Source organism: Tamandua tetradactyla, chromosome 9 (genome assembly GCF_023851605.1).
Source record: "Tamandua tetradactyla isolate mTamTet1 chromosome 9, mTamTet1.pri, whole genome shotgun sequence".
In the NCBI taxonomy this organism is placed as follows: Eukaryota; Metazoa; Chordata; class Mammalia; order Pilosa; family Myrmecophagidae; genus Tamandua; species Tamandua tetradactyla.
The window spans coordinates 81,977,987-81,990,581 of NC_135335.1; the positions used below are offsets into that span (position 1 = coordinate 81,977,987).

General features: G+C 33.0%; 1 protein-coding gene and 1 non-coding gene across 6 annotated transcripts in view; both read right to left on the reverse strand.

Annotated features, from left to right (window-relative positions):
* The window catches only part of ZFR (zinc finger RNA binding protein), a 99,610-nt gene that overhangs the window by 16,408 nt on the left and 70,607 nt on the right, over positions 1 to 12,595 (reverse strand). For 4 of the 5 annotated variants that reach the window (XM_077116919.1, XM_077116920.1, XM_077116916.1 and 1 more), the window contains 2 exons: positions 9,290 to 9,387; positions 8,334 to 8,429 (listed from right to left, as the gene is read on the reverse strand). In XM_077116919.1, coding sequence (XP_076973034.1) covers positions 8,334 to 8,429; positions 9,290 to 9,387 — 194 coding nt within the window. Of the gene's footprint in view, positions 1 to 8,333; positions 8,430 to 9,289; positions 9,388 to 12,595 lie in introns of those variants that run through there. The other variant, XM_077116921.1, reaches the window with a different exon arrangement.
* Positions 3,155 to 3,225, reverse strand: TRNAA-UGC (transfer RNA alanine (anticodon UGC)). The gene has a single exon. It is a non-coding gene; the product is annotated as a tRNA-Ala (tRNA).

Sequence of the window (12,595 nt, forward strand, 5' to 3'; positions counted from 1 at the left end):
GAGGCAGGTTTAAATGTATTAAAGAAATAAGGAAAAAGAATGAAAAAATATAAAATATACAAAAAATTCAAAGGAGGACAGAAGAGACGGAGATAGGAGGACCTGTAAATGCTAATTTTCTCAGCTTTTACACAGGAGAAGTCACTAGACACTATCTAATATTGTTAAGCAATTAGATGATAAGAATACTCTGTAAAATTGTAAGGACAACAACCAGAAGAACTAAAAACATGCCATAAAGTTGTCTAAATCATCAGAGAGAAAACATATTCATTTATAAATGAAAAGAAGTGAAAGGAGGATTATGGCAAAGAACAGATAACAAAGGGAACATTAAAAGCAGAACACATGAGATGGTATTACAGAGTTAAGATCAAATACTGAGGAAATAAAAAAAGTAATAAATGAGATGAACACAATTACTCACAGATTTTACTTAAATCCCCCCAAATCTGATTAACTAATATATAAAAAAAATCTTAAAAAAAGTTATTCAGATAAAAAGTAAATGAATGGAATCATCTCAGACAAATACCAACAAAAACAAAATTGAGGTTTCAATATTCATAACACAGACATGGGGGCCACGGTGGCTCAGCAGGTAAGAGTGCTTGTCTGCCATGCCTGAGGACCCGGGTTCGATTCCCGGTGCCTGCCCATGTAAAAAAAAAAAAAAACAAACAACAACAACAACAACAAAAAACAGACACTGCTTAACTCATGGCAGAAAGCATTAAACGAAGGGAGCTTTATTGTGGCAAAAGGTTCACAACATAATTGTCTTATAACTAAAATACCATTGAAAGAAATACAAAAAACATGAACTACAGGAAATCACAAACAGAAATTAACAGAAACACAATAGAAGTAGTAGACTTTAACTAACCCATCAGTCCATGGACAGAATAGGTAGACAAAAAAAAACATAAGGAAAGGATATAGATGATCTGAACAGAACAACTGATAAAGCTGAATTAAGGTGAGAACCCTCAGAGCTCATACATAATTGCAAATAGCAGACTAAAATTCTTGGATTACAATGATATAAAAACTACGTATCACTAACAAAAACAAAAGTAGGGATGTAGAAATTTTCAAGTTCCCTCAAAACTACTCTTGGCATAAAAAGTATTAAAACAAATTGCTGAATATATATTAAAATAGAGAGCATTATGTTTATAGCCAATAATCTGTGTTGAGAGGAAAAGCTGTAGCCTTAAAACCCTTATGTAACTAAACAGTGAAGGAATGAATAAAAAATCCAACTCAAGAAGTTTGTAAAAGAACAATAAAATCCCAAGAAAACAGAAAAAAAGACTATGGTGGGCTGCTGATTAAAAAGTATTGGTGAATCCCTTCCGGGACAGGAGAAAAAATATGGAAATATTAATTATCCCACATGGGAAACCTTGGTTTCTCAAACACTAGGGACTCCCAAGAAAATATACTGAAAAACCCTTGATTTTGAGGCGTGCCATCATGAAACTTATTTTTGTAGCAGAGAAACTATAATTATGCTTCAGAGCTGCTTCCAAGAAACCTCTTTGGTTACTGATAGCACCTCCTTCTCTCTCTAAGCCCAAATTTGCAACCTCCCTACGTGGGACATGACATTCGGGGGTTAAAAAGTCTCCCTTGAGGGGAAGAGTGAAATGAGACTTAGTGTCAGTGGCTGAGAGATTCCAGAATTCAGAGGTTATCCTGAAGGTTATCCTTACGCATTAAGTAGATATCACCTTGTTGTTCAAGATGTAGTGGAGAGGCTGGAGGGAACTGCCTGAAAATGGAGGGCTGTGTTCCAGTAGCCATGTTTCTTGATGATGATTGAACAATGATATAGCTTTCACAATGTGACTCTATGATTGTGAAAACCTTGTGTCTGATGCTCCTTTTATCTACCATATCAACAGACGAGTAGAACATATGGAATAAAAATAAATAATAGGGGGAACAAATGTTAAAATAAATTTAGTTTGAAATGCTAGTGATAAATGAAAGTGAGGGGTAAGGGGCATGGTATGCATAATCGTTTTTTTTCCTCTGTTATTGTCTTATTTCTTTTTCTGTTGTCTTTTTATTTTTTTCTAAACCGATGCAAATGTTCTAAGAAATGATGAATATGTAACTATATGACGATATTAAGAATTACTGATCATATATGTAGAATGGAATGATATGTTAATGTTTGTAAATTTTTTTAATTTATAAATAAAAATTAAAAAAAAAAGGAATCAATGAGAGGAAGCAAGAGAGTCAACCTCATTGCTTCAGAGCCTGCCTCAAGCACACGGTGGGACTGGGGTCATGTCTGGACAGGAGGAGATGAAGATAACATATGTAACTTTGATCAAGCTTCCTCCCAGACTCCAGGCGAACTAGTTCTGGGTTTATCCTTTGTATTATTTATTTTTTAAAAAGTAAAATATAAAACATAAAAACCCACTAAAATAAAATATCCAAACATGTTTCTAGGAGTTTCCAGGAACAAATGACAATCATGTGATTGTCATCAGAAAAAAAAAAAATGTCTCCCTTGACAACAGGGGATATGACTCCCAGGATTGAACCTGGCTCTGGCACCAAAGGATTGACAATGACTCCCAGACTAAAAGGAGGGGCCAGCCTCTCCAAGAATATCAACTAATTCCACCCTCCTATCCCATACTGTCGACACCCCTCTTCAATATGAAGAAGTTAGAATGGGCATAGCCCAAAGAATCCTATAGATTGGGAGTAGGGCCAAAGGAGAAGGAGGAGTTATAATAGAGAAGATAGGATTTAATAAACAAGTATGATTACTGAATCACTGCAATCATGTTTCTTTTAACTTTCAATGTTTTGGAACAGCTAGAAGAAAAAACTGGAAATGTGGAATGGTAACCCATACCAAACTTTGAATTCTGTTCTGTAATTGATTGTTAAAATGTAGTTTGAAAGGTGCTTTTTAAAATATATGTATATTTAAACACATTATATTTCATAACAAAAAATTTTTAAAAGACATAAAATCAGAAATTACGTATGAGTTATTAAAGAAGAAAACAGGATATCTGACCAATAAATCAAGGAGGTGCTTCTTTGAGGAGATGAGAAGCATAATTAAATAGATAAACCATTCAAGAACACAATACTAGGAACTACTTATCTTTTTGGGTGCATGGTCTGGGAATTGAACCCAGGTCTTCCACATGCAAGGCAAGCATTCTACCACTGAACTAACCATGCACCCACTAGGAGTTATTATTATTTTTTTTTTATTAATTAAAAAAATTTAACAAACAAAACATTTAGAAATCATTCCATTCTACATATATAACCAGTAATTCTTCATATCATCACATAGTCGCATATTCATCATTTCTTAGTACATTTGCATCGATTTAGAAAAAGAAATAAAAAGACAACAGAAAAAGAAATAAAATAGAGAAAAAAAAAACTGTACGTACCATACCCCTTACCCCTCGCTTTCATTTACCACTATTTCAAACTGAATTTATTTTAACATTTGTTCCCCCTATTATTTATTTTTATTCCATATGTTCTACTCTTCTGTTGATATAGTAGCTTTAAAAGGAGCATCAGACATAAGGTTTTCACATTCACAGAGTCTCATTGTGAAAGCTTTATCATTGTTCAATCATCATCAAGAAACATGGCTACTGGAACACAGAGGAGTTACTTTTAAATGTCAAAATACAAACATTTTGATGTTTTACAAGTTGCAAAATACTGGTATATTTGTTGTAATAAACACATAATTTCAAGAACAGTCAGCAGTTCTGTTCACCCTTCTTGACTCTCTAACAAATCATTTCCCCGTCACTTGCTATGTTCCCCAATTCCTTTCAGCTGTGTATTCTCTTTTCTACTCAATTCTTACAGCACTCCGCCCTCAAAGGAGAGAAGACCCTTTAAAGCAGAATGGTCTCTCTGCTAAATAAGAAGAAAATTATGCCATGGGCCAGCAGGACCATATGCAGCACTGAACCTCCAAAAGTGCAAGAGTGGCCCTAAAGAGGTCGTCATGTGATTCCATCTTCACAAGTACTAGAGCTTGGACTTGCTACAATAGAGACAGCACCAAGGGGCGCTATGGATAGAAGGGACTGAAGCTGAAGGAAGCAAGGACACTGACAAATAAAAAATGCTGTATTTTTATAAATCTATAAAGAATTTAGTGAATTCTGAACACAAATAAATTACAGTAGTAATAAAATGTAAGAAATACCAAAAATGACTTATATTGTCATTTTCCTCCTATAAGATAATTGCTATTACTGGATAACCTAATCAATGAAAAAAGGAAGAATTAAGAACAAACAGAAAAAGGAAGAACGGATTCTGCAGACATTAAAAATTTCCCAAGAGCAAAACTGTAGTAATAAAAATCTGGGTATTTGGATGAATTGGTTGATTTTTCTAGGAAAATAAATGTTGCTTAAATTAATCTCAGTAGAAGAAATTGAAAAAATGCTACCTCTTTATAAAACTGAGGTGAATGGATTTTGTCACATGTATTTTTTATAAATTGTAAAGGAACAGTTTGGTGCTACTAAAACTGTTTCAGTGTTTGGAGAAAGAAAAAAAAAAGCTTCCAAATTGCTTTTTTATTGATTCTAAATCTGAACAAGAGCACAAAAATTTATTTTACAACAATGCAAAAATATTAAATTAAATATTAACAACTAACTTAACAGGTTCATTTAAAAACTCTTCTTCTACTATACATCAACCAAAGGAGAAAAACCATACATTAATCTCAATAAAGTTATGTGATAAGGTTCAATGTCCATTCCTGATTCAAACATAGTACACTACGAAAATACTAATGCTAACATGAAAAAGAAGTGTATCTTTCAAATAAAAAACTACCATCAAGCTTAATTATACTTTATACACTAGAAGCATTTTCAATACAATCAGAAACATAACATGGATACTCTTATTATTTATTCTAGGATAATGAATTAAAATAAGTAAAGAAGTAGAAAATATCTAAGATTAGAAAAACCAAGAGAATCACATGAAACAATTATAAATAATAAATAATTCAGTAAGAGGGCAGGTTACAAAATCAATATCCAAAGTTAATAACTTTTCTAATATAAAACAATAACAAAAAATCAATGCAAGAATAAAACTTTGGATAAAATATTTAGGTTATAAACAAAAAACAACAGAAACTAACATGTTTGGAGAACCTAACCAAATCTAAAAAGATACATAAAATGAGATTTCAATAAATAGAACATCCTATACTCCTACCTTGAGATAAGTCAATATTATAAAGTGATGACATTTCCTTAATTAATCTATTAACCCAATACAGCGTACTTAAAAAACATCTACTCTAGAGAAACTCAATAAAATGGTGGTCAAGTTCAGTTGGAAAAATAAATACATAAGAAAATACAAAATAAATTCTTCCATGAAAGACTTTTATAGGGGAAAGAGAAAAATGTGATGTGATGAAGAGGACAAATAAGAACTTCAAAATACATTATGATGCTTTGGTAATTAGAACACATTAGTACTAGAGAAGAAAAGAGACTGATCAAGGACAGAGAAGCCTAGAAAGAGACCCCCCCCCAAAAGGACTCTAGTTTTGACACGGTTTCTAAACCTCAGCACTACTTTTTGGATTTGACACTTCTTTGTTGTGGGGGCTGTCGTGAGCATTGTAGGATGCACTAAATGTGTACTGTGCACTAGATACCTAATTTATCTGTTTGTTCATTTTCTAGATGCTCAGTTTTTAAAATTTATTTATTAATTAAAAAAATTAACAAATGAAATAAAAATTAACATAGATAATCCAAGTAATTCACAATATCATCACTTAGCTACATATTCATCATTTCTTAGAACATTTGCATCCATTCAGAAAAAGAAATTAAAAGACAGAAGAAAAAGAAATAAAACGAAAACAGAGGAAAAAAAAAAGAAAAACTTATACCTACCATACCCCTTATCCCTCGCTTTCACTGATCACTAGCATTTCAAACTAAATTTATTTTAACATTTGTTCCCCCTATTATTTATTTTTATTCCATATATTCTACTCATTTGTTTACAAGGTAGATAAAAGGAGCATCAGACACAAGGTTTTCACAATCACACAGTCACATTGTGAAAGCTATATCATTATTCAATCATCTTCAAGAAACATGGCTACTGGAACACAGCTCCATTTTCAGGCAGTTTCCTCCAGCCTCTCCCTTATATCTTGAACAACAAGGTGATATCTACTCAATGCGTAAGAAAAACCTCCAGGATAACCTCTTGACTCTGGAATTTCACAGCCACTGACACTTTGTCTCATTTCACTCATCCCCCTCTTGGTCGGGAAGGTTTTCTCAATCCCTCGATGCTGAGTCTCAGCTCATTCTAGCATTTCTGTCCCACGTTGCCAGGAAGGTCCACACCCCTGGGAGTCATGTCCCACGTAGAGAGGGGGAGGGTGGTGAGATTGCTTGTTGTGTTGGCTCGAGAGAGAGGCCACATCTGAGCAACAAAAGAGGCTCTCTTGGGGGTGACTCTTAGGCCTAAATTTTAAGTAGACTTGACCTATCCTTTGTGGGGTTAAGTTTCATATGAACAAACCCCAAGACTGGGGGCTCAGCCTATAGCTTTGGTTGTCCACACTGTTTGTGAGAATATCAAGAATTCAACTTGGGGAAGTTGAATTTCTCCCCATTCTCACCATTCCCCCAAGGGGGCTTTGTAGATACTCAGTTTTGACAACTAAAAATGTTTCTAGACACTGCCAAATGATTCCTGAGGGGAAAAATTAATCCCTGTTGAAAACCACTGTTTATGCTAATGGTGGTATTTCAAATTGGGGGGATAGGGAATAGTGATTGTTAAATAAATTGTTAAATGATATTGGAATAATTGGTATATGTTTGCAAAAAAATACAGTTGGATTCAAAATCTTATTTCTAACACCAAAATTAAATCTTTGATTCACTATAATTTAAAAATTATAAATTACACTAGTAACAAATGCATATTTTATCCCGGTAAAAAATAAACATTGCTGATCTCTATCTCAATCATCCCTTCCACTCACTCCTCTGAGATAACTTCATTACATACTGTATTAATCCTTCTAGAAGGTTTCCCAATGTATCTAAATAAATACATAGGTACCTATGGAAAACATAAGATGATGGAAAAAAAGCTCTATGAGAAAGCATGTGTGAACTAATTTATAAAATAATCACTCAAATAAATGCAAATAAAAATGGGATTTTTAAACCTATCATATTGTAAACATTAATTAAGAAGTGTCATGACATCCCAGAACTAATGTGTGAAGGAAATGATCAGTCCAAGAATTTTTGGAAGCTTTAAATGATCCAATTTCTGGTGAGCAATTTGTGTATGTTCTTTGACTTTGGAATTCCAGTCACAGCACTTATTCTACATATATAAAACTCACAAAAGTTTGACAACACAATCCAACTTTAATAGCCAAACACTGTAAACAACCTAAATGTCCATCAAATCAATACCAGTTATAAAATAAGGTAAGCCCATACAATGAAATACCATGTCAATAAAGAAAATGAGGTAGATCTAACTGTGCCCTTCCTCCAAGAGTTTCAAAATGCATTTTATGAAGAAAAACCAAGATGCATGATCAATCTAGTGTTAAAAAAAAAAAAACACACTAAGAATTACAATAACCTTGGCTATACAACTCTTACAAATACAACTCTGGAATCAATACGTTCAATGTTATATTTTAATAAATCCCACCTTACTCAAATTCTTGCTTTTAAGAAAGTAAAGAGTTCCAAATAGCAAGGGAGATTAATACATACACAAATATAAAAACATATGCATGCATTTTTTTTTCTTGCAAGAAATCACAAAATTAAGACAATGGCTTTTACAGGTGAGAAGACTTACACTTCTCATTTTGTACCTTTCTACATTACTTGAATTTCACAACAGTTACATTTTTTCTTTTCAATATCAACAGAATTCTGAATGGGGAGATCAGAAGCTCATTTTAGTCTTTGTGCACTGCTGTGTATGTAAGACAACTTATAATTACTGTACCAATTTAAAAAAAAACAATGCTGCGAGAATAACAAGTGAAAAATACAAAAAAGAAATATCAAATGTATTTGTTTAAATAGAAAATTCCAAGAAACCTAAATGCTCTAAAATCCTTAGGATTTCTCACAAGGAGAAAAGGAAACTATACTTACGAAAAGAAAATAAAGCCAGTAATTAAACGCAGGCTTACAGGATACAAAGTAATTAGAGAAAATATTTGCTAAAGGTTTACTTTTCACATCATACAGTTACATACTACTCACCCAGCTTGGAAAATCAGACCAGGTTGGAACTCGTTGACAGAGGTCCCGGAGGATACGTATGATAATCACACAGGATTGCAGGCCATTAGCTCTAGCCTTGAGAGCAACACAAAAACCAAGTGAATTAATCTTAGAAATATTGAAAATATCCCTTGATGAGAAAAAGTTAAAATATCACTGTTCAATGGAAGCTCAGATAAAAATAAGCAAAAATAATCACACTTGAAACTGGATTCAATGAGCTGCCATTTACAGCAATATTTTATGTCAGGGTTAGTATTTAAAAGCTGGTATTCTAGGTCAAAGTAAACAGACTATACAAGAATAATATTTCTTGATCCCCTGTGAACTTTGACCTGTATTCATTTATAACAGTAAACTTAAAAAAATCTGCCTACATTAGAAATAAAAGAAAAAGTAAAGAGCTAAAACATTTGTCTAGAGACTGAAAGGTTAAGGAAATCTGTTTGGTTTCCCTTCTGTGCCTTTGCATGACTGCAAAGTCACTAAACCAAACAGCTGCTTCCTCACCTTTCACTCCCTACACTTATTAACTTAGAGAAGGAGGGGAAAAAATCTTAAAACTATACACAAAGCTTTAAACACATATTCCATTATTTAAAGCAAAGTTAATCTGCAGCCTTATGGAACATAATATATATACACAAACATGTGATGTTCCTAAAGAAGTCAACTTTAAATATAGCCACTAAAAATAAAAAAAAACCCAAAGCTACAAAACACCCCCAAAAACGTTTAAGTTTATTGTCAAATCAATAGTAACTGCAATATGCAGATCTTCATACCCAGCTTTCTACATTAACATAGTTTCTGAGGTTTAATTTAAAGTAGTATTGCTTGGGCAATTGTTTGAGATGTTTAAACACAGTTAAACATATTGTACTGAACTACTCTCTCATAAGGCTACAAGAAAAAAGTAAAATGATGTTCCGAACCTGGAACCACTTAGCGTGGCGTAGAGCAGCCAGAGCGTCAAGGCATTTTTGCCTGTCCAAGACGTCCGGTGGGTCTTTCACCATACCCGAGGTTACATCTAAAATGGATTGAATTGGCAAAATGCAGTGAGGAATGGGTGTTTGACCAGGTGAGCAAGACACTTTCTTAAAATAGCATCAATGTCACACGAGCCATTTGAGAATTTATCGGCACATTAATATGCTCAAGGAGCTAGTTTCAAAAAATTTACATAATCTGGTATGAGTATCAAAAGCAAAATAAAGTTAAACTCTGAATTTTTAATTGCACTACAGAGATGGCAACATTACATTCAGTAATACACTTAATAATTTCTGGGGAAAAAATTCACCCACCAAAATGAAATTTAAAGGAAGGATTACTGGACACAGCGCACCAGCACAAAGATGACAAGACGAGAGGGAACACAAAAATCCACCTTAATAAATGAGCATGTACAATAAACCTCTGAATTTATTCAGTATTCTGAACGGTTATAGGCTATTCTGGGGCTAACACAGCAAAGAATTAATGATAAACATGGAATAATCAATACATTAATAGAAAAAAATGACAAACCAAAAAAGGGGGCATTTCTGTATTTTCTCTTCTATAAGGGAATTTTAGTCGTAAGAGAATATGGAATGTCCTTTAAAATTCAAAGTTCCCATAAAGTATTCCAAAGAACTGGAATTCAATTCCAAAGAGTTAGAGAGAAACTACAGGTAAAGCAGCAAAGACCAACAGGAACTAGCATGGTTAAATAGAATAAATATAGAAGAATGCAATAGCAAAATGCCTGGAGGATAAATAGTATGTAGGGTCTTTTAGGATACAAAAAAAGTTATAATAACTGATTTGAAACAGATTATTGTATAACAGTACAAATGAACTACACAAAGTTGAAAAAGAAAACTTCATCCTAAGCCAGGACAAGTAGTTTTACATTAATAAAGTCATTCATGAAAGTAGTTGAAGGTACAGCTTTATATTCATCTAAACACACCATCAAATGTGTATAAAAAATTGTAAATATGCTAATCAAACCATTAACAAGGAAACAACAATTAATGCAATCAAATTCACAAGTCCTAGTGATTTTAACGGTATAAATATTTCTAAACATAGAAAATTATGTACCAGGCAGGTAATGTACTGAATAAAACAGTTCTGTGGGCTACAGAGTACAAAAATTATGGGGCAGTTAAGGATATAATTTAATAAATCATTGAATGCATTGAATGAACACAAAGGACAAAAGGAAAAAATGTGTGATAAAAAGAAAACTTAAAGATCATTTTTATTTTTAGAGTACTAGTAGCAACTTTGGATAACAGTTACTTAATTGTCTATTTTATATAAGCATTTATATTAAATGTACTTATTTTGACTGGATGGTATATATAAAATAGCCTATGTTAAAACTGATGAAGAATTCCATCAATGAAAATACCATCCCCTGTCTTTGCTTTCTTTCTCTTCCCTGGTTTTACTTCTCAAACAGTGAAATGGATACAGATTTTTCAGAAGACATATTATTAGGAAGATTTACAGATGATCAAGGAAAGTTAAGTGGCATTCTGAGAATGAACACTGAAAGAGGTATTTGGAGTGCTAAAAAAGAAACTATCAAGACAGAAGTATTAGTAACCATCTCAAAACTCCCAACACCAATGACTTTAAATCCAGAAATAACTTGAACATTAAAAAGTGGGCTATTTTGAGATAAGCAAAAGGGACACAAGAAAGCACAGCTAACTAAGGAAAGAAAAGAAAAAAAAAGAAAAGAACAAAAGAACCCATTTTCCCAAAGCAGGGTTTATGGACCATGCATGCTAAAGAGCGTCTTTCCATGATCCTTGTATCTTTACATTATTTGTCAACGCCAGAATACAAATAGGTGGCAATGTGCAATCTCTTTCTAAAGAAGCTTCTAAACTTCTAATGTAAATAAATCACAATATTATCATTTCCTCCAATACATAAGAAATATTTCTGTTGCACACAAGTATTTATAAGTTTGGAAATTTTAATTAATGATACAAGTTTGAAGATGCTAAGACACCTACTGCAATTTAAAAAACAAATTAGAGCTATAAGCAGGAAATTTCTGTTAAATCTAGTGTGGATTTTTGCACCCATTTTATATTTCAAATGGATTAACCCCTTAGATATATTGTGCTAAAATCATATTTGCTGCCTAATACCCAGTTAATAAAACAAAACAAAAATTGGTTAATTTATAAAAACAAAATGCAAATTCTTACATAAAAATGTATTTCATAAATTTTAAGGGGTTAATCGCCAGTTAGAAGACATGCTGTGTCCACACTATTTTATGATTAAAAGTTAATGGGTCTATATTAATTTAAATTAACACGGTTATGTAAAATATATAATCCACCCGACCATTTAAAAACTAGTGTGAACACTGCTTAATTCTAGAAAGAGACAAAGACAAAACGAACAGCCACACAAAAAGACATTAAATGCCAGACTCTGCATCCAAAATCCCTCCTCAATCAAATGGCAGGTGTGACACTGAGCTTTTGAAAACCTTGGTCAAAAATCCTTCCGATGTCTTGGCAGCAACCCCTGACGGGAATCAATCCCCTCTGCTAGAAGGCTTTGGACCGGGCCTGATAAGCTACAGGTGGAAAAAAACACAGAAAACTTGACTTGCTGCATAAAAGACTCTTGTAGCAAAGGTTAGAGCATTTTGAACATTTCAAACTTAAAGTCAATTTAATGATTACTTAATGTTTTAACTGTCAAACACAGCCATAAAATAGTAGATCTGTCACGTTTAACAGTTATTTTGGCAATTTAATCATTTCCTTTAAAAATAATTTTTGATATTAAACAGGACCATTATACATTAAAGAGGTTACCACACTATGCGCAAGTCACAAGTCTCATAATTTACAACTGTTCTTCCGGCAAAGCCTTCCTTAACTTCTTTAACTCCCCAAAGCAAGCTATAGGCTTTAAATGATTTTAAGACACAGAGCATTGGAGCTGCAGTGAGAGAGAATACATACCGTTATTCTGCAGCAAGAAAGAAGGAATCTTCAAAATGAAGCTAAAGACATGGTTTGCTGCAGTTATCTGCAGCAAGGACACTTCTACCAATGTTTCTGCACTTTTTGCATATCCAACTTTTCAGCTCAGTGTCTTGATGTAAAAATCTTTCAGTTTTGGACTGACAATTTCCCTCATCATAAAATTTACAAAATTTAGAACAATTCTAACTCAAGTCTGGGTCAGACAAAAATATAATTTTGTTT